The sequence below is a fragment of the Trachurus japonicus genome, chromosome 6 (genome assembly GCF_045865225.1).
Source record: "Trachurus japonicus isolate A0001 chromosome 6, Traja_1.0".
Taxonomy (NCBI): domain Eukaryota; kingdom Metazoa; phylum Chordata; class Actinopteri; order Carangiformes; family Carangidae; genus Trachurus; species Trachurus japonicus.
The window spans coordinates 26,208,847-26,232,556 of NC_140912.1; the positions used below are offsets into that span (position 1 = coordinate 26,208,847).

Genomic DNA, 23,710 nt, shown 5'->3' on the forward strand with positions numbered 1-23,710 from the left:
TGGTGCACATGTTCAACCCCTTTTCTATTCCAGATCAAACATGTCCCAAATCTGTACAGGAGGCAAATTAGTAAAATATACATAACTTGAACCAATCAAGACAAGATGCAGTAAACCTCAGAGATAAAGTATAAACGATGATACAAGAAGAAATTCAAAGCTATTAGATTAAAGATGCGAAGGCCTGATGATGTCAAACTCAGATATTAGTGGAAGTGCTGCGGTCTTTTCTCTTTGGACTTTATCTGAAAGGTGACAGAGAGTTGTCTGACTTACAACTGAACTTTGGTTTTGGTGAGATTGTTGTCACCATTTCTCCTTTTTCATATCAGGCATTAATACGGCCCTTCTCTATTTCAGTGTCAAATAAAAGGGACAGGATGCAACGAACAGTCCTGAAGCTTATACAGTACAAGTCTTCAACTGTTGATTCGTCCTACTCACATTTTGTCCTCTGTCACTGATATAAAGAGTCCTCTAGGAAAGGGATCTCTTGATGAATGATTTCTGTTTCATATCTAATGTAGGTACCTGACTTGAAAACCTGCCGTATCCTTTAAAGGACAATTCCGGTCATTTTTGACCCCTAAATCGTTGTCCTGATGGGCGCCCAGTGTTGGGGGGAGCAAAAACGTGACTAAAATTGATGCAGGCAAACCGGAGTTACACCATGGCTAGACGGTGCTAGGGATAGCGACAACGCTAACCTATGGGGGCAGTTCTTTCAACCACAACAAACAAAAATGACCGGAATTCTCCTTTAACACTTTAAGATCTTTCTGGAGCTGGCTCACCATCCATCAATTGCAATTTATCTAAACAGCGTTTGGGCGTTTAAGTTTAGGTGAAACCATCAATCCAGAAACCAGCAATTGTTGATATATTTGTGGACAGTCTCCAAACAAGTGAGGCTAACATGCTAATAGACCATTAGGATGCACAACTGCACACGTATTGTAAAGTTCTCACATGTGATTTATGTATTGATGTTGCTTTTTTCCCCAAAAAATCAATCAGACAGCGACATATAGACGGTTTAATGGCACCACTCAGACTCACGGTTGCTATTAGCACACGATTTACAGGTGTTAAAGTAAACGGACCATTCAATTAGCAAATGGACCCAGTCAATGACAGATGATTTATCCGTCCTTGGTCCTTAGTTTGTTACATTTTACTTTGGGCTTTGTTGGTTATATTAGTAAAAAAAAAAAAGAAAAAAGATGATGATGATTACTCATCAATTTATCGTGTTGTGATAATGTTTCATTCTTTAAAACATCAGTCTGATTTCCATTGTGTCTGTCTGTTGCCGTTAGCGCTGCGCTGCTGGGAGGAAAACGACGTCCATCTCAGCAGATATTAGCATTAGCCTGCGAGCTAAAACAGCCAGGCCAATTGGCCGGCTTATAGGCAATTAAATAATGACAGCCACTCTTCCTCCTCCTCCTCCTCCTCAGTACCAGTCTGCGTCTCTGTGGGTCCTGGTGCGACCTTCAAAACCCTCCCCTCAGGAACATGTGTGTGATGTCCCAGAGTCTGGAGTCCATATTTTATTTCTCTCTCTCTCTGTGACAAAGGCAGGTCAGACTCAGCACAGCGCTCTCAGTCATATTTCACATGGGTTCCCATCACAAAGCGGCTTTTATGATAAAGATTTATCGACAAAAACTCACCGAAAGTCAAGTTCCTGTACGATGTAAAAGGAAAGAAGCGTCTGTACTCTGAAGGTGACTTTGCGGCACCCGTCAACTGACTGACTGACTGACGGACTCGAGCTTAAAGCTGTGGCATTTACATTTTATCTAATCTAAAGCTAAAGGATATTCCTACTAAGTGAATTACAATACACAGCAGTACAGAAGGTCAGTATCTCCATAAAAACAAACTGCAGATAACACAACAACACACACACACACACACACACACACACACACACACACACAGTATCAAACACAACATGCTGGTCCCGCTCCTCTCTGTCTCCCATTATCCCCCACACTCGTATTTTTATCCTCACACCTACTCATGTTGGACGCACACAAACACAAAGCCTACACGCTCACACTGCGCTGTGCAATTAGGTCTTTATCTCTGTTGTGCATTGTTGCTAGCTAACACTGTTTGTCCTCCTGACACAGCCACACACACTCTCACACACACACACACACACACACACTAACAGACACACACACAGCCTGGGATGAGTTCTTTATCACTATGCTGTGCATCCACTTACTTCATGGTCTTTGTCGACAGAGCTCTTAGTCATGATAAAGTGCACGCTGACCAACTCCTGTCGACACTGCTGCACAGAGTTACTAACAGTGTGTGTGTGTGTGTGTGTGTGTGTGTGTGTATGTATATGCCTGGGAGAGTGTTGGAGCAAGTGCAAAGAGGAGAAAAGGGGGGATAACAGCGTGATGGGTGATAATGGGTATGAAAGAGAGCATGAAAGAAGAGGGAGATAATCAACAAAAAGAAACTATAAATAACTGAAGGTGTCAGTTAAACACCCCCCCCCCCCCCCCCACACACACACACACACACACACACACACACACCCCGACTGACTGACACACACACACACACACACACACACAACCACATACACACAAACACGTACACAGTGAAACGGAGGCATCAGCTGCTCCGTCATCTGGCTCCACTCACTTGCCATCACACCTTGAGGTCAAGCAGCAGCATCCTGAGTACACACACACACACATATACACACATACAAACACACACACCTCCATGCCCTCAGCCTTCGTCAAATCAAAAATAACCTATTTTTTAAGCCTTGACAGCGAAGTGGCTCTAAGCGACGGTCAGTCAGTCTCACAGTCCGTCAGTTTAGTCAAAACTGAAACATCCTGACGACTGAATCGATCACCAATAAATGTATTCTGACGATGTACTGACTATTAATCCGGTGCCAGCACTGTGTAGTAGTAGTAATATCTCTGTCGCTGTCTGTAAAAAGTACATTTCCATCCAAATGTCTCTGCTTTTTCTCTATTGGTGCATTAAAACGAAACAAATTCAACAACAAAAACAATTCAAACTGGGTCGGTCGATAAAAGCTACAATAAAAAAGATAAATAAATTAAAAAAACGGGCTTGGCAACAAACTAATAGATAAGCACCATGAACCCTTTTGCTCCAGTGAAAACAGATGAATGATGAGTAATATGTACAGTAATATCACTAAAATCAATAGGTGAAAACAAATACATGCTGATAAAACCCTGCTGGTTGTATTGTATAACACTGGATCAATGGTCACATCCTCCTCATCACTTAAATGTTTAATATCTGTCTATCTATTATTATAAAAACAATAAAATAGTAGTATAGGAAGTATTTGCACATAGTAAAGAAACTAAATCCTGTTCTTTTTAAATCATGCAGCGGCTCTGATGTTGCCTCGGTGACGGGCAGATGAGGAGTTTCCCTCTGTGTGTTTTCATGCTAACGAGGGAGAGGAGCAGTCGTCCTGGCTGCAGGTTTGTGGTCATGTGCTGCCGGACTGTTCTCGTGCCAAGGGAGTCGGGACGGACACGACGACGGTGTTCGTAGCCGTGCACAGGGCACGCACACACACACACGCACACACACACACACACACACACACACACACACACACACATAATACACGTACACATGCATGTGTGTTATTAACCCAGGCAGACAGGAGAGCAGAATAATTACAGTTCAGTATCACATCTAGGAAGACCTCATTAAATCTGTCTGCCATTATCTCTCTGTTTCACTGTCACATGTTATCTCTATCTGCCTTCTCTCTTCTGCCAGGTCCTCTTTCATCCCTTATTACTCCCCTGTCCTCCCCCTCTCTCCCTCTGTAAAACTTTTACCTGACATCACACTCACACATTCCCTTTCACTCCTCCTCACCCCTAATTATAAACCTTCTTCCTCTTTTTTTAACCCCTCTCTCTCTCCTCCTTAACTTCCTTTCACTTTTCCCATTCGCAATTTTAAAAAAAGAAACCCTCTTCCCTTTTCCCCTCCCCAGTCACAGATTGCACAAATAAACACACACACAGACACCTGGCGGAGCCGAGTGTGACAGTAGCAGAGAGAGAGTGCAGTGTCATAACCAGTGGCTAATTAACAGTTGGGTAACAACAGCTGCACAAAGAGTCACACCCTGAACTTCACACTGAAGACTTGAATTTCAGTTTCAGAGTGTGAAATCACTCCTTGTGCTTTTATCTGTTTTTATTTTTTCATCTCATTCTGTGGTTTAAGTTGTTTTTGTTATCATACCTCTCTTTTTATTATTTCTATCCCCTTTAATTGTTTACGTCATCTCACATCTTACTGTGGTTCCTGTGGTTGTGGTTGTTTAGGTTTGTTCTCATGTTTTTGCTTTTATGACGAAGCACTTACAGTAGTAAACTCTTGTTTAAAAAGGCGCTAGATAAATGAAGGAAATATTATAATTTCCACTATCATTATTATTATTAATATTATCATCAAATATAGTCAAAATCTGCATTCATCTGCACACTGCATCTCTGAATTCACAGGACTAAGCTGATCAAATCAAATACTCAGCCTCCTGTGATGTTGATCTCTGTCCAGTGTTTTGGTTGGTCGTACACGATGACTCAGCTGTTGACTTTGTGTATTAAATGTGTTGTTTGCATTGCATTTCAAGTTGAATCTTGGTCTCTTTAACTTCTACTCACCAAACAATCCCAGTTATATGTCAACATCAGGGTTAGTTCGGTAGAAACCACTTAGATTCCAGCACTGTGTTTTTGTTTTTTTCCCTCTTTACTAAATTGTTTACTAAATTACTTTAATTTAGTCCATTTATTTATCGAAAAGATATTTATATTTTATATTCATCACATCACGTACAGATGTTATTTCAAAATCTGGGCAGAAGACTCAAAGCCAAAGGACTTGAAGGAGAATGCATAAAACTCATAAAAAAAACCATAAACAAGTATTAATATGGATGAATCTGAAATCTCTTGTTATCCATCTTTAGATAATTAAACCAGCCTAAAATTCACCACGGGCGTCATCACTTGACCATGATTGGATCAATAATAGTCACATGTGATGTAGGAAAACAGTGGATGTTCAGTAATGTTCACAAAAAATCTACAGCTCTTCAGTCCTGAATTTAAATTGTAATTGCGATATGATAATACGTTTTGATACATGGATGGAAATGATGGGAAAGACCCTGGAGGAGGGGGAGTGGGTTGGTTATTTCCAGAAGCAGCTGATAACATCAACATTAGCCTGGACGGGGCAACATCTGCTGCGTTACAGACAGCGGTAGATTGATGGACGCTGCGCTGTGTGATGGAGTGAAGGAGTAAAAGACAGACAGGAGAGAAGTAAGGCCGTAGGTTTAATCAGGTCATCCCATACCAAGGTCGAAATGTAATTATTCAGCTCTTCTGTCTTCAGTTCCCCCCTTGCGTCAATATAAGTTACTTACTTCAATGGCCTCAAATAGCAACCGAGGAAAGCCCGGTCGTCTCGCAGAAACAAAAGGCAGAGAACAGGGGGGCTTCCTGAGAGAGAGAGATACTAGATAGATGGTTCTGGTCTGGCTGAGGCCCAGCAAAGCACTTAGACAGGGAGACCACGGAGCTCGACCCGAAATCTGAACATTCACATGAACCTCAGGAAAAAAAAAAACACATCTGTAATTGTGTGTTCAAATTGAATTTATAAGACCAGGTTTCATGTTTGCTCTAACTTGCTCCTTTTCTTTTTCTTTATTAGTCGTGAAGGTTATGTTGATAAATTTCCATGTAACATCTACCAAAGAGTGTTTTTTTCTATAAAATTACAGTCAGCTGACGTTCATCTAGTGTCACTGTGAAGTTGACATTTGCCATTTAACTATCCAGAGTCATTTTTCATTAGTCAATACATGAACTGTAAATTGCTTGCATTATGTAATTTCTAATCTACTGTTTGCTTTTATCTTGTCTCTATTGCCTTTTACTGTTCTATTATTGCATTGTCATACTTTTTTTTCTGTTACCCTATAAAGCACCTTGAGTTGCACTTTGTGCATTAAAGGTGCTATACACTATTGTTATTATTATTAACAGTCATCCCTTTGATGATTCCTCAACTTCAGCTGTGCTTAGTCGTAATTAGCAAAGTTAGCATCCTGTATTTCATCATTTATGATGAACTCTAATGTTAGTTTTACCTATCCTATTGTTCTAGACTTTTTGTTAATGTATTCTTATTTGTTTTCTTGTTCCTTATTTACTTATTCATTCATTTTTCCAATTGAGGTATAAATAAATGTATAATCTCTTCTCATCTCATCTTAATTTAGCTTATCTTAACTAAATTAAGTATCACCTGCTAAATATCAGCCTGTTATTGTAAAAATGTTTGCATGTTAGCATTAGCACTGTGCTAAAAGTGCATCTCTGCAAACTCCCTGAACCCAAAGAGCTGCTGTGGACAAACCAGTAGGGACCAGCTGATGGTTTAGTCCAAACCAGTGTACCAGTCTGTTTATCAATGGACACATTATAACGGCACTAATCTGTCCATCTACTTATTCCCTGAATTACATTTAAGAATCGAATCACTGCCAAAAATGGGCTTTTCTATATTTACACAGAAGAATATAAACCTGTGTGTGTGTGTGTGTGTGTGTGTGTGTGTGTGTGTGTGTGTGTGTGTGTGTGTGTGTGTGTGTGTGTGTGTGTGTGTGTGTGTGTTGAAATGTAGGGCACATTATTTAGATGCTATAAAAAGGGAAAGAGGAAAAAAAAAAACTACTGCAACACCTTCCGATATAACTCAGTCCAATACAGCAGCACAAAAAATGCTGCTGGGAGAATTCCTGTCATATGATTAAAACCAACCCCTCTGAGACAAAGTCCAAAAAAAAGTGTCAAAAAAAACAAAACGACAACAGTATTTTTTATGATAAAACAGCTGGATTGATTCTATAGCGCCTCAGTCCAAAGTGTTCGGGTGTGATACAGAAATAGAGACATGCATTCAATATACACTCTTCCTCTTCCAGCTACGAGGCCTGCATGCAGCCACAGTCCCCCATCAGCTGACTGTATATCAGCTGAGTGCGGTCACTGTAACAAGACTCCATTGTCTTGCAATGTGCTGAAATCTGCCAAATAGGTCTAACACAAAAAAAACACTCACTCACACAACCACATCAACATATGCACACAGACAAAAGCACAGAGAGAGAGAAAGAGAGAGGGAGAGAGGGAGAGGGAGAAAAAACACACTCTGGGTTGCGTATAAGTGTAGCTACACACGCACACACTCATACACACACACACAGTTTTCTCCCACAAAAGACCTTTGTTTTTTCTAAGAAGCCCCGATTAGCATGCGGACCACACACACAGTCATATTGACCTGGTCTCATAGAACGGTGGAAAACCAAAGAGAGAGAAAAGAGAAAAGAGAGAGAGAGAGGGAGAGAGATGGCTTGGAGCAAAAACAGCCTTTAATATAATAAAGAAGTGAGTGAGGAGGAGGAGGAGGAGAAGAGGGAAGGACAGAGGGAATGTAGAGGGAGACAGAAAGAGAGTGAACGTTATTGACAGGCCTTTGATTATTGACAGGGAGTCTATCATGGCTAAAAAGAAAAAAATGAACTAGTGTAGATATTAAAAGCGTTTGTAATGTGTTTCTGTCTATTCCTCAGAGAGAGAGAGGGGAGAGGAGTTTTAACACTGATACAGATCATCAGTTTAAATGTCATGATGAGTATCAGCTGATCAGATACTGATCAACCAATGGATCCTGCACAAAACCATAGACTGTAAAAAACATGGACATAGCATCCGTGACGTCACCCATTGGTTTTGGGGAGTCGTTTTTGTGACTCAAATATGACGGCCTGAAAGCGCCATGTTGGATTTTGGTGGGCGTGTACTTTCCATATTTGGAGGAGAGGCGTTAACTCAACGGGTCAACCGGCCTCGAAGCAACCAACCGATGCTTTAGCAAAGGAGCTAACTGTCTAGCTGTCTCCGGACCTGTCACTCAACGTTTCCACGCCCTAATTTATGTGAGAATTTTAAACCTAATAATAGTAAAAAGGAAGAGTTAAAAAAGAAATCACCCCCGTCAGAGTGTGTGCGGGGGTAGAAACTATCGGTTGAGACCAAAAAACGTGATGACACCCGGCTTTGATCATGTTTATTGAGGATGTAAAATCGGCGATTTTACCATGGGGGTCTATGGAGAATGTTGCTTTCTGACACCAGCCCCCAGTGGCAGCCGAGAGGATTGCAGTTTTTTGAACGCGGAAGTGAGCTTCACTTCTCAGACCGACAACTCCCCCATTGCACAAAACACATGGACGAAGCAACAACTTCTGATTCTTTAAATTCATTTTATAAAAACGGAAAGGTGAAATCCGGCGATCTGATTGGTTGTTAACTGTGGTATAATGAGCATATACCACGGCTACTATTCTAAAGCCTTATCACATCATAGGCTATCACTCCGCGTCAATCGCTCTGACTGGTATGAATGGAAGTTTGTTGTATCCATGATAACATACTCGTTAACAAATAGACTAAAGTAGTTTAATTCACGTGTTTAAGGTTAACTTTCACCTCCGGGGAGGGTTGACAATGGTAGAGTGGATTGAGCAGTGACTGTCACCTGAAAAAAAAAAAGCCAAGGAAAAGACGACATGCAGAGCTAACGTCTGGAGAGGTGGGACTATTTTTTTCCACAGTGGGGCTATTTTATTGGATAATGTATTTCTGGTTGAATAACAATTACATGAAATTGATTGCATATTCCTCCGCTTTGCGTCGCGTCGGGCCAAAGAACGCCCCTTAGCCGTGGTATAATGAGCATATACCACGGCCTGTCGTCGTGATATATTGCTTATTAAGACGAAATCCTAAGCAACTTTGAGTCGATGAAATTAACTTCATGCAGCCTGTTACATAATTAAAACACTACTTAAGTGTTAAGGCACCAGTGTTATTAATCCAACACCATATAACAGACTTATGTGAAGCTGACAGAGGCTGTATAATGAGTATATTATTTCCAGCGCTGACTTAGATAAGATAAATGCCTTCAGTCTGGGCTTACAGAGGTTTCTTCAAAGCGGCCGGGCGGCTATCTGGTAACAATCACATGTTTCCAGAAGAGAGAGAGAAGAGAGTTTAAGAGGAGTCTGTTCACTGATTTGTGTTCCCAGTTGTGTTTGTTTGACAAGATATAATCGAACCATGGCACTAGACAGTGTACCGATTGTTCTGTGTTTGGTCCTGTCGCGACTGAGCAGACCTAGCTGGCCGGCTGTAGCTGGCCTGGCTGTGCAAGGAGGTCAGGTTAATGTCTTTTAAAATAAACAACACAAACACAGGGAGGAGAGAGACGATTCAGCTCCTCCTGCGCTCAAACTGCCTGGTCACGGATGTGGAGTCCTCGAATGACCAAGTTCAAGTTCTACGAGACCTGGGGCCTCATTTATCAAAGAGCGTGTAAAAGTCCTCTTAAATTTTCAGTACGACGGAAAGGCAAAATGTGCGTACGACCAAAAAATATACACTCTTTTCAGATCTATCAAACTCCGCGTACACACGGCTGCACGGTATTTCCCTTGATAGATCACACCGGACCTGAGAAAAGCGTGGATGAGAACACGCCTCATACCCAGCCCCCTAAATGGCCCCACACAACCATATGTGGTCAATGCAAATCAGTTACGTGCATATTAAGTAGCCATGTGCACTCTGGAAACGTGTGGAATGACGTCAGTGGAAGACGGTGAAGACAACAGACGGACGGAGAGCGGAGGAAGAAGCGGAATTTCTCTGAAAGCGAGATACACGGTAACACGGCAATATCAGTCAGAAACATCATCTTGCATTGAAAGGCTTCAATAAATACAAAAAACTCCCAAATCTAAATGAAACAGAACAGAAAGAAGAAGAATCATATTTATTCTGCCCCTTATTTTAGATTATGTCATAATAATTTAAAGCAGGGTTTCCACTGCCAGTCAGTACTTTGCACCCCTTTCCACTAACCCCCAACTTCCGTTCACTGGAAGACTTTGATTTTCATTTGTGCATAGCTATATATAAAAAAAACAAAAAAAACATTGAAGTCCACCAGTCTGTGACTTTTCCTAAAATGATGTTGGGCAGCACCCATTTTTGTTAAATACAATAAATATTATTCACACAAAAAATATCGATCATGTTTTCTCATTTGCTTTGATTTGCGCCGACATTATTGGGCTTGCTGCTTGCTTGTGTGTGTCCAGTCTGGCTACGTAACACACGCACGTCGCAGAAATTATTTTCCAGACTGGACAGACTGGTTGTGGAAGAGGTGTAGCCTACATGCAAGGGAAAAATATCAATATGATATCAAAAGAAAACGAAATTCGTTTTATAAAGCCAGTATTTAGGAGCAAACTAGTGTAAATGCACAGGGGAAAAATCTGAGTCGCTGTGCTTTTCATGTAAAGTGCCGACGTCAACACGTGTGCGGTGGTGGTGGGGGGGGGGGGGGGGGGGGGGGGGGGGGGTGTCATCATCACCACCACTTGCTACTTCAAACAGTGTCCGCGCTCCTCTCTCCCTCGCATACTGCAGTTCTCTGACTCAGCAGCGGCGTCGCCAATTCCTCTTGTTCTTCAAAAAGCGTGTAAATGCCGGTACGCCATGGTCGGACTGGTCGTAAATTTTTGCTCTTACTCCCGACAAGTTTTGGTTTGATAGATCCCAAATTAGGCGGAGAAAAGTGCGTACGCACAAAATGGGGGAAAGAGCGTGTAAAAAAGCGTGTATCCACAATGATAAATGAGGCCCCTGAATGGATCCAGTTATCGAGGATAAATTAAATTAATCCATTAATCTGCGGACAAGATGAAGCCTTTTCTCCGGGGTTACGCTGGTAGACTTCATCAATCCGAATCATGCAGCGACAAAAAACAGGTGCTATAAAGCTTCATCAGCTCATTACTGGTCATACAGACGTGGTTCTATTAATTCCTATATCGTTGTGAAGGCAACACCACTGATCCAGACTTTCCCAATAGATCTGGAGACAAAAGAAAAACCAGTCTATACTCAATGATATGTTCACTACACAGACTTCTTCCTGCGTGACGACAAAGTGTTTGTAACAGCTGTGAGAGAATGCAAAAGGGGGTGGGGCTTGACTTCTGTCATTCAAGCTGCAGTTCCACCTTCCACCACAATGTGGGCTGCAATGGCAGAGTGGCGCTGTTCCTATTTTTACTCACACAAGAAAATGTAGCTACTTCAGAAACTGCACTGAGAAATTATCTGTTTGCAGTTTTACAGTTGAACTTAATTTTTAAAAAATGCTGAAGAATAATCAGTGTCGGTAAATCATAAGTTGCAACTTCACAAGTGAATCAGATAACACATGACAATCGACTCTCGTTAGAACGAAACTCCATATTTAGTTAGAAATGAAAGTGTGGTGTGTAGTGAACTTCCTGAAAACAGGAAGCTGTGGTTTTCAAATTCTAGTTAGGGCGAATCCTTGGTTGCATTTATTTTGAAAAATGTTATTCAAATACTGTTAGTCTGAGTGAAGAGGAGTCAAGCTGGCAATACAATCTGAGTTGTTATTTTTCTCTGGAAGAGCTCAGGTTGTTGACCACTGGTCTAGATAGAGTACATCATTAAAAAAAATAAAAAATAAAAAGCTTGTTATACAAATTCTGGTGAAATGTTTACAATGCTCTAAGTGATAAGCACAAACAGGTGCCTCGCCACTCTACAAATATTTGCATAGCTTTGACATTAGCAGCAGCGTCCTTTTCTGCAGAAATGCTTTAGAGAAACTGTCTCTTAAAAAAAAAAAAAAACCCAGAGGAACCCGGGGAAAGTATTTGTTGACAGGCCGAGCGTGAAAAACGCAGTGTGGAAATTCGCATCATGTGGAAAGAAAAGACCCAAAGAAAAGAGAAGAACATGGGTAAATGAGGCAAGTTCAAGATGGAGGGGGGAGGTTGGAGGTTGACAAAACATGGTGAAGAAAAAGAAAAAAGAAAAAAAGGAAGGAAGGAACAATTGGAAGTTTCCTCATCTGAGATAACGGCTCTCTCTGTGTTTGTGTGTCGTATAAAGTTTTGTGTGCGACTGGACATCCGGCGTCCCGTGCAAATTGGGATTCAAACAGTATACGATCATGCACCACATACATACAGTAGCTGTTACAGTGTGGACGACGGACTGTGTGTGGACTGTGCTAGTAGCGGCCCCCCATCATCATCATCATCATCATCATCATCATCATCATCATCATCATCATCATCATCATCATCATCGTCACGACGCCTTCGCTGTTATTTCACAGCTCAGTGAGGCAGCCAATCAAATCATTCCAGTGATGAGCGACGCCCCGGGGCTACGTTTAACCAATGGAGGGTGACTATCTGGCTGACAGACTGTTTCAGACGACCAGTTACAGACCGTCTCTTCCTGCAAGACTTGAGTTGGTGCCAACATGACTTCAACCCCCCCTCCCCTCCCCTCTCCCTCCTCACCCAACTCTCACTCTTTTTTCTTTCTTTCTTTCCTTGTGTTCAACCACGCTGTGAAAAAAAGAGGCTAATAATTATCAACGAGAACAGAGTCCAGGAGAGAAACGACCTTTGCCCTCTGCCGCTGCCGCCGCCGCCGCCGACTCCTCATCTCTCTCTCTGTCACTTCCTCTAACTTGCTTAATAAGTGAGAACACCTTCTCCACCTCCTCTCTCCCTCTCCCTCACTCTCTCTTTCTCTCCCTCTCTCTCTCTCTCTCTCTTGCTCAAAATGGCTTCACTTCCCTCCTCTTTTTACCTCCCCAACCTCATTCACACTCAGTCCTCCTCGTACTTCGCCCTCTTCTCTTCTCTCCTCTCTCGTCTCTTTTCACACTCCTGCTTCATCACTTCGCCCTCTCCGTAGAAAAAGAAAGAAATTGAATTTTTTTTCCTCTCTCTCTCTCTCTCTCTGGTTGTTTCTGCTCAGTGTCTCTTCTGTATCACTCTCCAACTCCCCTCCCGCTCTTTTTCTTTTCTTTTTTTCTTTCTCTTCTCACTTCTCACTTCTCTCCTCATCCCTCCCTCCCTCCCCTACATCCTTCATTACTCCCCTCTGTCCATCCTCACTTCCACCACTTTATCAAACTTGCTATTTTCTCCCTTAAGCTCAGTTCTTTGTAGCTCCACTTGTGGACTGCTCCTCTTTCTCTCTTCCTTCCTTTCTTCCTTTCTTTTCTTTCTTTCTATACACTGGGCATTTGCTGTCCTTCATTAAAACCCCCTCTCTGCCTCCTTCCCCTCCCTTCCTCCCCTCTCTCTGTCTCTCTCCCTCTGCACAAAACACCACCACCTTTTTTTCCTCCATTTTTCTCCCCTTCCCCCTTTTATTCTCCTCTTCTGAGGCTTAAACCTAATTATCTCCTGTTCTAGAGAAACCACACACACACACACACACACACACACACACTGTGGGAACAGCCTGTGGGAAGCAGTGCAGCCGTGAGGGACGGACAGCGTTTGTTCTCCCTTCGGCCAGTCGCCCCTGATCATGTCAACAAGGCGCACACACATACACCCACACAGAGTTAGTGAAAGCCTGTAAAGACGTGCTGCACAGCCAGTGACTGATATTTCATTTCTCCAATGCTGGAACAACAATCCCACATGTTGCATCAGTTTTTGGTTGTGATTAATCCAGCAGCTTCTCATCTTTGATAGTAAAATGTTAAGTTGGTGACGCATTATTTAGTAAATATTCCACATGATACAAAACAATACAGATATTGTCACTACAAACCTAAAGCTCAAATCTTTTAAAGGGATAGTTCAACATTTTGGCAAATTGGCCCATTGCCATAATCCCTAAAGTCATAGCAGTAGGTTTGTTACCTTTAATTGTTGGTGCAAGCTATTTTTAGAACGGCGGAGCAGAGCCGCGAGCTGCTCAGAGCTACGCTACGGAGGCTAATGGGATTTCTTGGTTTCCCTCATCAAACTCATCAAATTCACAATCCAACAACTCCAAAACGCTCTGGTAGACAAGTTGTGACCTGCACATTCACCACACTATGAGATAATAACAGAACGTTATGAGACAGAGTTGTTTTAGAGGGAAATGCAGAGACTGCTTGATGAAAAACTGCCCCAGACGGGAACGCGCATCAGCGGTTTTGCATGAATTTACCTTGAAAACAACTCTGTCTCGTAACGTTCTGTTATTATCTCATAGCGTGGTGAATGTGCAGGTCACAACTTGTCCACCAGAGCGTTTTGGAGTTGTTGGATTGTGTATTTGATGAGTTTGATGAGGGAAACCAAGAAATCCCATGAGCCTCCGTAGCGTAACTCTGAGCAGCTCGTGGCTCTGCTCCGCCATTCTAAAAACAGCTTGCAACGACAATTAAAGGTAACAAACCTATAAGGATTATGGCAATGGGCCGATTTGCCAAAATGCACAAAACACCAACAGATGACTCATGTCAGACTGGAGCTGGATTTAAAATATCAGAAACACCAATCAAGAGCATCAATACTTTGCAGCATATGGTTAAAGAAGTAGGCAAACTGACAACCATACTGTATATCATAGAGAGAGTCTCACTTTGGCCTGTGATCTATTTCCAGATTCCTTGCACAGGTTGCATCATTATATTATAACATATTTCATTTTAAATGCTCGGTGCTCTGCAGCGTCCATTTGCAGGACAAGAGACGAGGCAAATCCGAGGTGGGATACTTAAATACAGCTCTTCATAAGACACATCAAGGCGAATGCTCCACATGGAAGCGACGCAAAATGTGTGATTGGTTGTGACACATTTACTAAACAGAAGAGAAGATTGTGGGTGAAGAATGGCAGCGAGCAGAGCAGGACCACATTATTCTCTCAGGACTTTCACAATAAAAGCACCGATACTGGATGCAGATTTAGATTCAGATCATTGATTAATTGTTTCAACCCAAAAAAAAACCTCTTATCCCATCTTTAGTGGAGGTCGTCTCAGCTGCTGCTCTCCTGCACTTGTACGCTGCGTTTATCACGTCGCATGTTCACAGTTTATGTCGTTTTATAGACTGTTAATGATTGAAGGAGAAATGACCTGGAGTTTTATCGGGGAATAAAAGATGTTATGACTCTTTTTGTGGCTCAGAGAGGTCGCAGGTTTCACTCTGGGTTCACATCAACAACTGATATCAACACGGAGAGTTTTTTTTTAAAGTAACAGTAACATGTTCCTCCATTACTGCAGTGCAAAGACTGTGTAAAAGATTTAACGACACTGAGGGGAAAATGAAGTAACATAAATACCTGATGTCAAGTATTTAGACTGGAAGCTTTTAACTCGCCTCCTTCTTTAAAAAAAAAAAAAAAAAAAAAGGGTCATGTTCAGCTGTTGTTGTTGTTCATTAACATTTTTTCCTCAGCCTGTTCCTGGAAATCCATTTTGCTCTATTTGATCTTCATTTAAAAAAAAAAAAAAAAACTAAATGGAAAAAGAAACCAGCAAACCAAATAACAAATAATTTAAACCAAAGAACTTAAAACACAGCGACTGGAAAATGTTTGAAATACCACTTTTTGTTTAGCACAACACATTATGCTAGTTATCGCAGGCTAATGAGGCAAATCTCTGAAGAGGTCCCATGACTTCTGGGCATGTTAACCAGGAATAATTAATTCCTTTCATGGTACAGTTACACCCATCTCTGGAGTTTTTGCCCTTAAAGAAGCAACTTTGAAAGCGAAAGGGAGGAGGAGGAGGAGGCTTCACTTAAAGGGATATTTCAACATTTTGCCATAAGCGTTTTAGTTTTAGGAGTTAGGTTCATTACCTTTAAGTGTTGGTGCATGCTGTTTTGAGATATTTCCACGTTTCTCTCATCAAACTCATCAAATACACAATCCAACAACTCCAAAACGCTCTGGTGGACAAGTTGGGACCTGCACATTCACTACGCTACAGTATGAGATAATAACGGAACGTTTTGAGACAGAGTTGTTTTCGATTTTCGAGGCACATGCGTAACCGAAACTACATTTCAGACAAGGCTGCTGGGCGGAGTGGTTTCAAAAGTAAGTTCTGAGTATTTGCTTCATGTGATAATTTCATAGCGTGGCGAATGTGCAGGTCACAACTTGTCCACAAGAGCATTTTGGAGTTGTTGGATTGTGTATTTAGTTTGATGAGGGAAACGTGGAAATACTGTGCACCTTGCGTCTCTTCCCCGCCGATCTCAAAACACCTTGCACCGACAATTAAAAGTAATGAACGTAACTCCTAAAACTATAGAGATTATGGCAATAGGCGAATTTGCCAAAATGTTGAAATATCCCTTTTAAAATATACAAGAAGCTCTCGTGTTTACACCTCCACTCTCTTAAGTGTCGTGACAGCAGCTTCCTCAGAGCTGCTGCTGCTGCTGCTCACTTATAGGAAAATATCACTGTGTTTAAATTGTTTTTCCTCTCTCTCTCTCTCTCTCTCTCTCACACACACACACACACACACATACACACACAGAGCACTGCTGGAGAGGTCAGTTTGCCAGCTGGGCAGTGTAGAGAAACCTTTGCACACGTCTAAACACACACACACAGACACAGACACACACACAGGTTCCATAAACAGATGGTGTCTCCTGCACACACACACACAAGTGCACAGCCAGCTCTGTGCAAGATATGTTGTTCACACATGACCTGATCCCTTGAGCTGATGGCCCAAATATTACACTCACTGACACTGGCTCATATATATATTTCTATTTATATAATATATATCATATGCATGTATACACTTTTCTTTTAGATTCCATGTTTCTGCACGCTTCTGCATGTGTTTTTTCCTCACTCTCTCCTCTTGTTTTACACATGTAATCCAGCATTAGACCACGGCTTCACACCTTGATGATTCACTCATCCATACACAACTGTAACCCAGCCTCTCTCTTTCACACAAACACACACACACAGAGAGAGAGAAGTGCACTTGTGCTCCCAGTAGATTTGTTATCAGTGCTTTGTCATGACTTATTGCCACTCGACAGCGATTGCATCATCCAATAATATTAATTATTATCCGTGTTTCAAAGGAGAATTATAGGCATGCAGAAGTTTGTGTTTTGACACGCTGTCCTGTCTGTCTCATGGTCGATGATTTTATCCAGCGCACGTTGTAAAAACCAAAAAGTCCTCGTGGAGCCGACCCATCGCTGCAACATCTTCCCACTGTACTGTACTGTACTGTACTGTACTGTACAGGGCGGGAACAGACTCTTTACTTCCACTTACTGATATCAAACGCACAGCTGTGACACACACACATATACACAACACACCATACACACCATAAAATCTAAATCTAATCCACTCGTCTCCATCTCTTTCCCTCTCACAGTTGGTCACTTGAGCACGCCCCAGATGTTCAAAGTACTGTGAAGGAAGATGCAGCGAGGGCTTTCCACTCCTCTGATGCGGCTCCGGAAATAACCGAGCGTCTCTCTGAACACAACATAAAGGCTTCCCATGCAGGGCGCTGTCCCATGCAGGGCGCTGTCCACCACTTGAAAAGCTGCTTCCCCCCTCTATGTAACGTCAGATGCATTTATTGGTGTGTGTGGTGGGGGGGTGGGGAGGGGATTTTCTTTTCTGTTTTTAGCATCAGTCCAGAACTTATTCCAGACTTTTGTTTTTACTGTTGTGCAAACAGATGTGTGGCCTCTGCTGTCCTTCGGTATTTACTGGTTCAGAACCAGTTTCATCCTCTCAAGCATTAGCATTGGCAACAATAGGTTGTATGGGTGGTAAATGTATGGCCAGTTTTACAGTAAAGGCTACACAAATAACATCCCTGAATAACTACGATTGGTTGACACCAATTCATAGGAACATGTGCTTGCACTGTGATACTTTTTACATGCCTAAGATGTTTTAAAGGGATAGTTCAACATTTTGGCAATTGGAACGTTACGAGACAGAGTTGTTTTAGAGGTAAATGCAGAGACTGCTTGCTGGAAAAACACGCATCAGCAGTTTTGCATGAATTTACCTCTAAAACAACTCGGTCTGGTAACGTTCTGTTATTGTCATCTCATAGCGTGGTGAATGTGCAGGTCACAACTTGTCCACCAGAGCCTTTTGGAGTTGTTGGATTGTGTATTTGATGAGTTTAATGAGGGAAACCAAGAAATCCCATTAGCCTCCGTAGCGTAGCTCTGAGCAGCTCGCGGCTCTGCTCCGCCATTCTAAAAACAGCTTGTACAGACAATTAAAGGTAATGAACCTTCTGCTAACACTAGTATAGGGATTATGGCAATGGGCCAATTTGCCAAAATGTTTAACTATCCCTTTAATTAAATTGTATATTCTATATCTTGTTGTGTTTGTTTCATGTTAACTTTGTCGTAGTTTATGTATCATTTACTGTTTGTGGAGCCCAGGAAGAGTAGCTGCTGCATTACTGGCAGCTGATCTGAATGAATGAATGAATGAATGAATGAATGAATGAATGAAGTAGGGCAATTAATTGCAATGTAATCAAAACCACAATACAGTTCATACCGTAAAACAGTTCATACCGTATCTTATCTGTTGTGCACTTTGTTCATTTTTACTTTAGCGTTAGGTAATGTCCTGTCTTGTGTATTGTATTTTATTCTGTCACAGTGGGACAGTGAGAAACGGCTTTTTCGATTCATCTGCTATGTCTGGTACATGTGGTTGAATTGACAATAAAAATCTTGAATCTTGAAAAAATTCGGCCAAATGCAATATTCAAGTGTCAGAAGCTGCACTTTTTTGATAAAGGTAAAAAGTGTCACCTCTCTGTTGTGCATTTTTTTGGCATCATAAGTTGCTACAGAGGCAACCTGACCAGCCAATCATATTCTCAAGACATGTTTGTGCTATATTTTATATTTCTTTAAGTGAAAATGAACAGTAAAAAAAAAACAAAAAGACCGTTCACGCTGGACTTGCAATAGCAATATGATGTTTTTTTCCTGCATTTTGTGCAGCCCTAGAATAAAAAGGAATAAAGGTGCCTCAGCTGGAAAGCCACAAACATCTGCAGCCCTGTAATAACCACCATAATAAGCTCCTCTACTCGTATGCACCATTCCTCCATTAACATGCATTTACATCCCTCTGACTCACGTAGCTGTGTGATTTACAGCAGTCCAGTGCGATCAATACATCCTTTGCTCTATAGGTTACGGCCTTGCTCTACTCTACAACATACTCCTCAGTGGGTCGGTCGGCGTGCTCCATGTGCATGTGCCGCCGGATTGACCATTAACAGCTGAGAGAGAAAGAGAGAGAGAAAGAGAGGAAGGGAGGGAGGGTGTCTCATCTGGATCCACTGACCCATGTCGTTGTGATGTGTCACCATACACACAACCACGACCACAAAGCCTATTATCAACTAAAACTACACTCAGCTGTCGAGATAGACGAGAAAAACCATATGACATGACTGGATTACAGATAAAGTGACACATGTGGGGAGGACGGGGGGATAAGAGGAAGAGGAGAGGGCGGAGGGCGGGGGGCGGGGGGGCAAGAACTATAGTAAATCCTCTTGGTTTTATTATAGGATTATCTCAGTGATACAGTAAATACAAAAATGCTATTTAAGTATGAAAATGTTGCTGGAAGCCTTTTCACTAAGTAGCACAGATAAGTCCCTATAGGATTGTGATCATCAGACACCGTTGATTAAGTAACTAAAGTCAGTGCTAAGAACCACAGGTACGTGTTAAATCCCTACAGGGCTGAAACAGGAGTAGCCTACTGTGGTGTCGGTGTTGTACATCCAACAACCACTGACACACACAGCCAATAGGCGACACGGCCTTTTACATAAGAGGTATTACAGACTACAACAGCCACTGGTTAACCTGATGTTGCCATAACAAAAAAGGAGCAGCGCTTTCATATTTTGGGTCAAAACATAATATTCGGGTCTGTCTGCAGCTCAATTATTTCTTCTCAATTATCCCATTAAGCCCAAGGTGGTATCTTAAAATGTCTTTTTGTTTCCAGCGGACAAAGAGAAGCTTGAACCAATTAGTTTTTGGTGGTATTTTTTGTTGGAATAAAACAAATTTAAATGATAATTGGACTACAGAAATGTCGACTAATGGATAAACCCAACACAGAACCAATCACCAATGCTGCTAAGATGTAGGATGTGGTCATTTAAAACAAGGTAATAGCTAATATTACTAATATTTAAGCAATAGGCTATATCACGACAGGCCGTGGTATATACCTATAGCCTATACCACGGCTAAGGGGCGTTGCTCGGCCCGACAATGACAATATGAAATACGCAATCAATTTCATGTAGTTTTATTCAACCAGAAATAGCTATTATTATTATTATCCAATAAAATAGCCTCACTGTGAAAAAAATAGTCCCACCTCTCCAGACGTTAGCTCCAAGTAGCTCTCGTCTTTTCCTCCGCTTTTTTTCAGGTGAAAGTCACTGCTCAATCCCCTCTACCACTGTTAACCCTCTCTGGGGTGAAAGTTAACGTTAAACATGTGAATTCAACTACTTTAGTCCATTTTTTAACATCGTAAAAACATCAACTGTCTTCGGCTACCGACTGCAACAGTCCGTTGTCATGGATAAATGGCAACAACTTCCATTCATACCAGTCATACGTGCCTGATGCGGAGAGTGATAGCCGACGCTGTGATAAGGCTTTAGAATAGTAGCCGTGGTATATGCTCATTATACCACGGCTAACAACCAATCAGATCGCCGGATTTCACCTTTCCATTTTATAAATACACAATAACAGACATCAGTTACACAACCTACACACCTGAGATCACAACAACCATTGACGTTGTGGGTATAAGGACACAGGATCTGCTCCTATACCCTCATCATCACTACTACATGATATCAATTACACATCTAAATTCCCATCAGCAAGTTTTTTTTTCTTTTTTTTTGTGACACACATGGCCACACCTCCGATCTTTTAAAAACAGGAAACATCTATCGAACCTGAGCGATATTCGTCATCAACACATGAGATCAGATCAGTCTCTCCAGTTTCCATGCACACGCAGCAGCAGCAGCAGCTGCACAGCAAATCACTGCACCTGCATTATGTTTCTTGTCTTTTCTTTTTCTATCCCCACACCCAATTTGACACATCATCATCATCGTCTTCATCATCAACATCAACATCATCAACATCTTCCCACCCACACACATCAGCTGTTTAACAAGGGTTAGGGTTAGGGTTAGGGTTAGAGCGAGGGATCGGCTTGGTGAGATGTTAAGATGTTAGATGTTTGAAAGGTGGATGCAACCATGTGTGTGTGTGTGTGTGTGTGTGTGTGTGTGTTTGTGTGTGTGTGTAAGAGACATAAAGAAGAAGTGTAAGAGGGACACACACACAGATATGTACACACACTATAGGGTTATTAGACCGTGCTCATTGGAGGACTTACTTCATCTGTTTGACGATGGTGCTTTTCCCTGACTCTCCAGCCCCTGAGGGATGAGAGACAAGAAGACAATGTAAACAGGGTGTGTGCATGTGTGTGTGTGTGTGTGTGTGTATGTGTGTGTAAGACAGCAAGATGGAGACAGAGTGAGAAAGAGAGAGAGGGGAGGGGAGGGGTGGGGAAGGAAAGAGAGAAAGAGAGAGAGAAAGGGAGAATCAGCCTCTTAAAAACCTAAGTGAATAAGGACGACAGCAGCAGCAGCAGCAGCAGCAGGGTGGAGATAAGGAGATGGAGAAAGTGGCTGCACCCTTTCTTCTTCCATCCTCCATCTTTTAACTTGACCATCTTAATAGATAACCCCCCCCCCCCCCTCCCCTTTCACTTCCCCAATAAACAATCAATTAATCAATATCCCACCCCCCCTTTAAAAGAAAAACACACACATACACACACACACCGATGAACCTTCACCACTCCACACTGCCTCCATTGCTGCATACTGCCATCTTTTTCCTATAGCATCCATCTGCAGTTAAGGAAGCCTCCACCTGTCTATATATATTATTGATTACATATTGATCATTTTCACATTTTACATATACATATACATATTCACCCACCTAGTTTATGTTTTAATTGATTACATTAATTATAAGCTATATAATAGGCTACTGGTAGAGGAAGCTGGGTGTGATGTGATGTAATAGGAGGATATGAACCAGTTCCTCTTTTCTTTTCTTTTCTTTTCTTTTTTCTTCTCCTGATCATATTGTTAATTACCTGGTGTTTTAATAGATATATATATTATTGATTACCAGCAGTATATCCTCAGTGGGTCATGTCTTACCAAACGCCCACCACCACCACCACCCTTCCTCCTCCTCCTCCTCCTCCTCCTTATACACCACACCTTTCCTCACTCTCATAGCGTTTCATGGCCCTGTGTGCTGTGCATGGCAGCTACAATACAGGCCCATAGTACAATACAAGGGAGAGATTGGTGGTGGGTTTTTTGGTGGTGGTGGGTAGGGAGGGAGGGAGGGAATCGAACCGGGGGTTGTCTCTTACCGAGCAGCAGCAGTTTAACATCTTTGGCCGCGGTCATGCCGTCCTCCTTCAGGTTCCTCTCGATGGCTTTGCTCCGGTCCAGAGCCGCCCTCTCCTCTGCGCTCAGAGTACATCCCATGGTTAGAGAACACAGCTTGATAGCGTTACCGGTACCGGGATCCACGGAAGAAATAAAAGAGGGAGGAGGAGGAGGAAGGAGGAGAAGGTGGTGGAGGAAGAGGAGGTGGAATAAGAAAAAGAAATTAGAAAAAAAGGTGGATTTTTCTGTGCGTGGAGGGAGAAAAAAAACCAAAAGAGAAAAAAAAAAGCTGAGAGGAAATCCTTTTTTTTTTTTTTTTTTGGATGTTTTAAAACGTGTTGCTTAGGTAATTATTTCCTCCTTCGATCCCTCTCCCTCTCAGTCTCTTTCTGCAGCAGCTCCCTCTGTGTCGCGACGGCGCCGATAAAGCATTTAAATCAAGGATCCACTCGGTTTGATCCACAGTGGGGTGGTGGTGGTGCTGGTGGTGGTGGTGGAGGTGGAGGTGGAGGGAAATAAAATAAAAAGCACGAAGCCTCCGCAGTTGGTTTGTTGGTGTTGCTGCTGCTCCGTGCGTCCGTGTAGCGTTTTCAGCGTTTTTTCTCCTTCTGCTCTGTAGGTAAATCACGGGAACGGTTCTTCTCTTCTCTTCTCTTCTCTCCTTCTGCTTCTTCTCAGTTCTTGGTCGGCGGCGTGTGCTCACTGGGCGGCGGGCATCGTCCGGTTCTCACTGGACCTTTAGTTCCTCCGTTATGAGTTAGAGGTTTTCTGTGTTTTTCTTTATTTCCTCCGGTGCTGGCGGCGGTTCGGGACTCGCTGTGTGTCGCTACTGCCTCCCGGTAACTCCGGCAGGGGCTCGGTCGGTCCGTCGGTAGTTCATTCGTTCAATTGCTGGTTGCTGACGTCACAGCTGTGAAAAAAGTGTGGAGAGAGAGAGAGAGAGAGAGAGAGAGAGAGGTAAGAGAGAGAGAGAGAGAGAGAGAGAGAGAGAGAGAGAGAGAGAGAGAGCAGCTTCTCCCAGTGGCGCTGCCTGGTGGTGCACCGAGGAGCTGGTGGTGGTGGTGGTGGTGGTGGACACTGATGACACCGGCTGCTCCTCTTAGTTTGGACT

The 23,710-nt window shown here is 42.4% G+C and overlaps 1 protein-coding gene across 3 annotated transcripts in view; it reads right to left on the reverse strand.

Annotated features, from left to right (window-relative positions):
* The window catches only part of gnao1a (guanine nucleotide binding protein (G protein), alpha activating activity polypeptide O, a), a 107,975-nt gene extending 84,491 nt beyond the window's left edge, over nt 1–23,484 (reverse strand). For 2 of the 3 annotated variants that reach the window (XM_085780036.1, XM_085780035.1), the window contains exons 1-2: nt 22,581–22,794; nt 21,516–21,558 (exon numbers count right to left, since the gene is read on the reverse strand). In XM_085780036.1, the coding sequence (XP_085636162.1) occupies nt 21,516–21,558; nt 22,581–22,698 (161 nt within the window). In that variant the 5' untranslated portion in view covers nt 22,699–22,794. Of the gene's footprint in view, nt 1–21,515; nt 21,559–22,580 lie in introns of all 3 variants that reach the window. The other variant, XM_085780034.1, reaches the window with a different exon arrangement.
* Between the last annotated feature and the right edge of the window lie 226 nt (nt 23,485–23,710).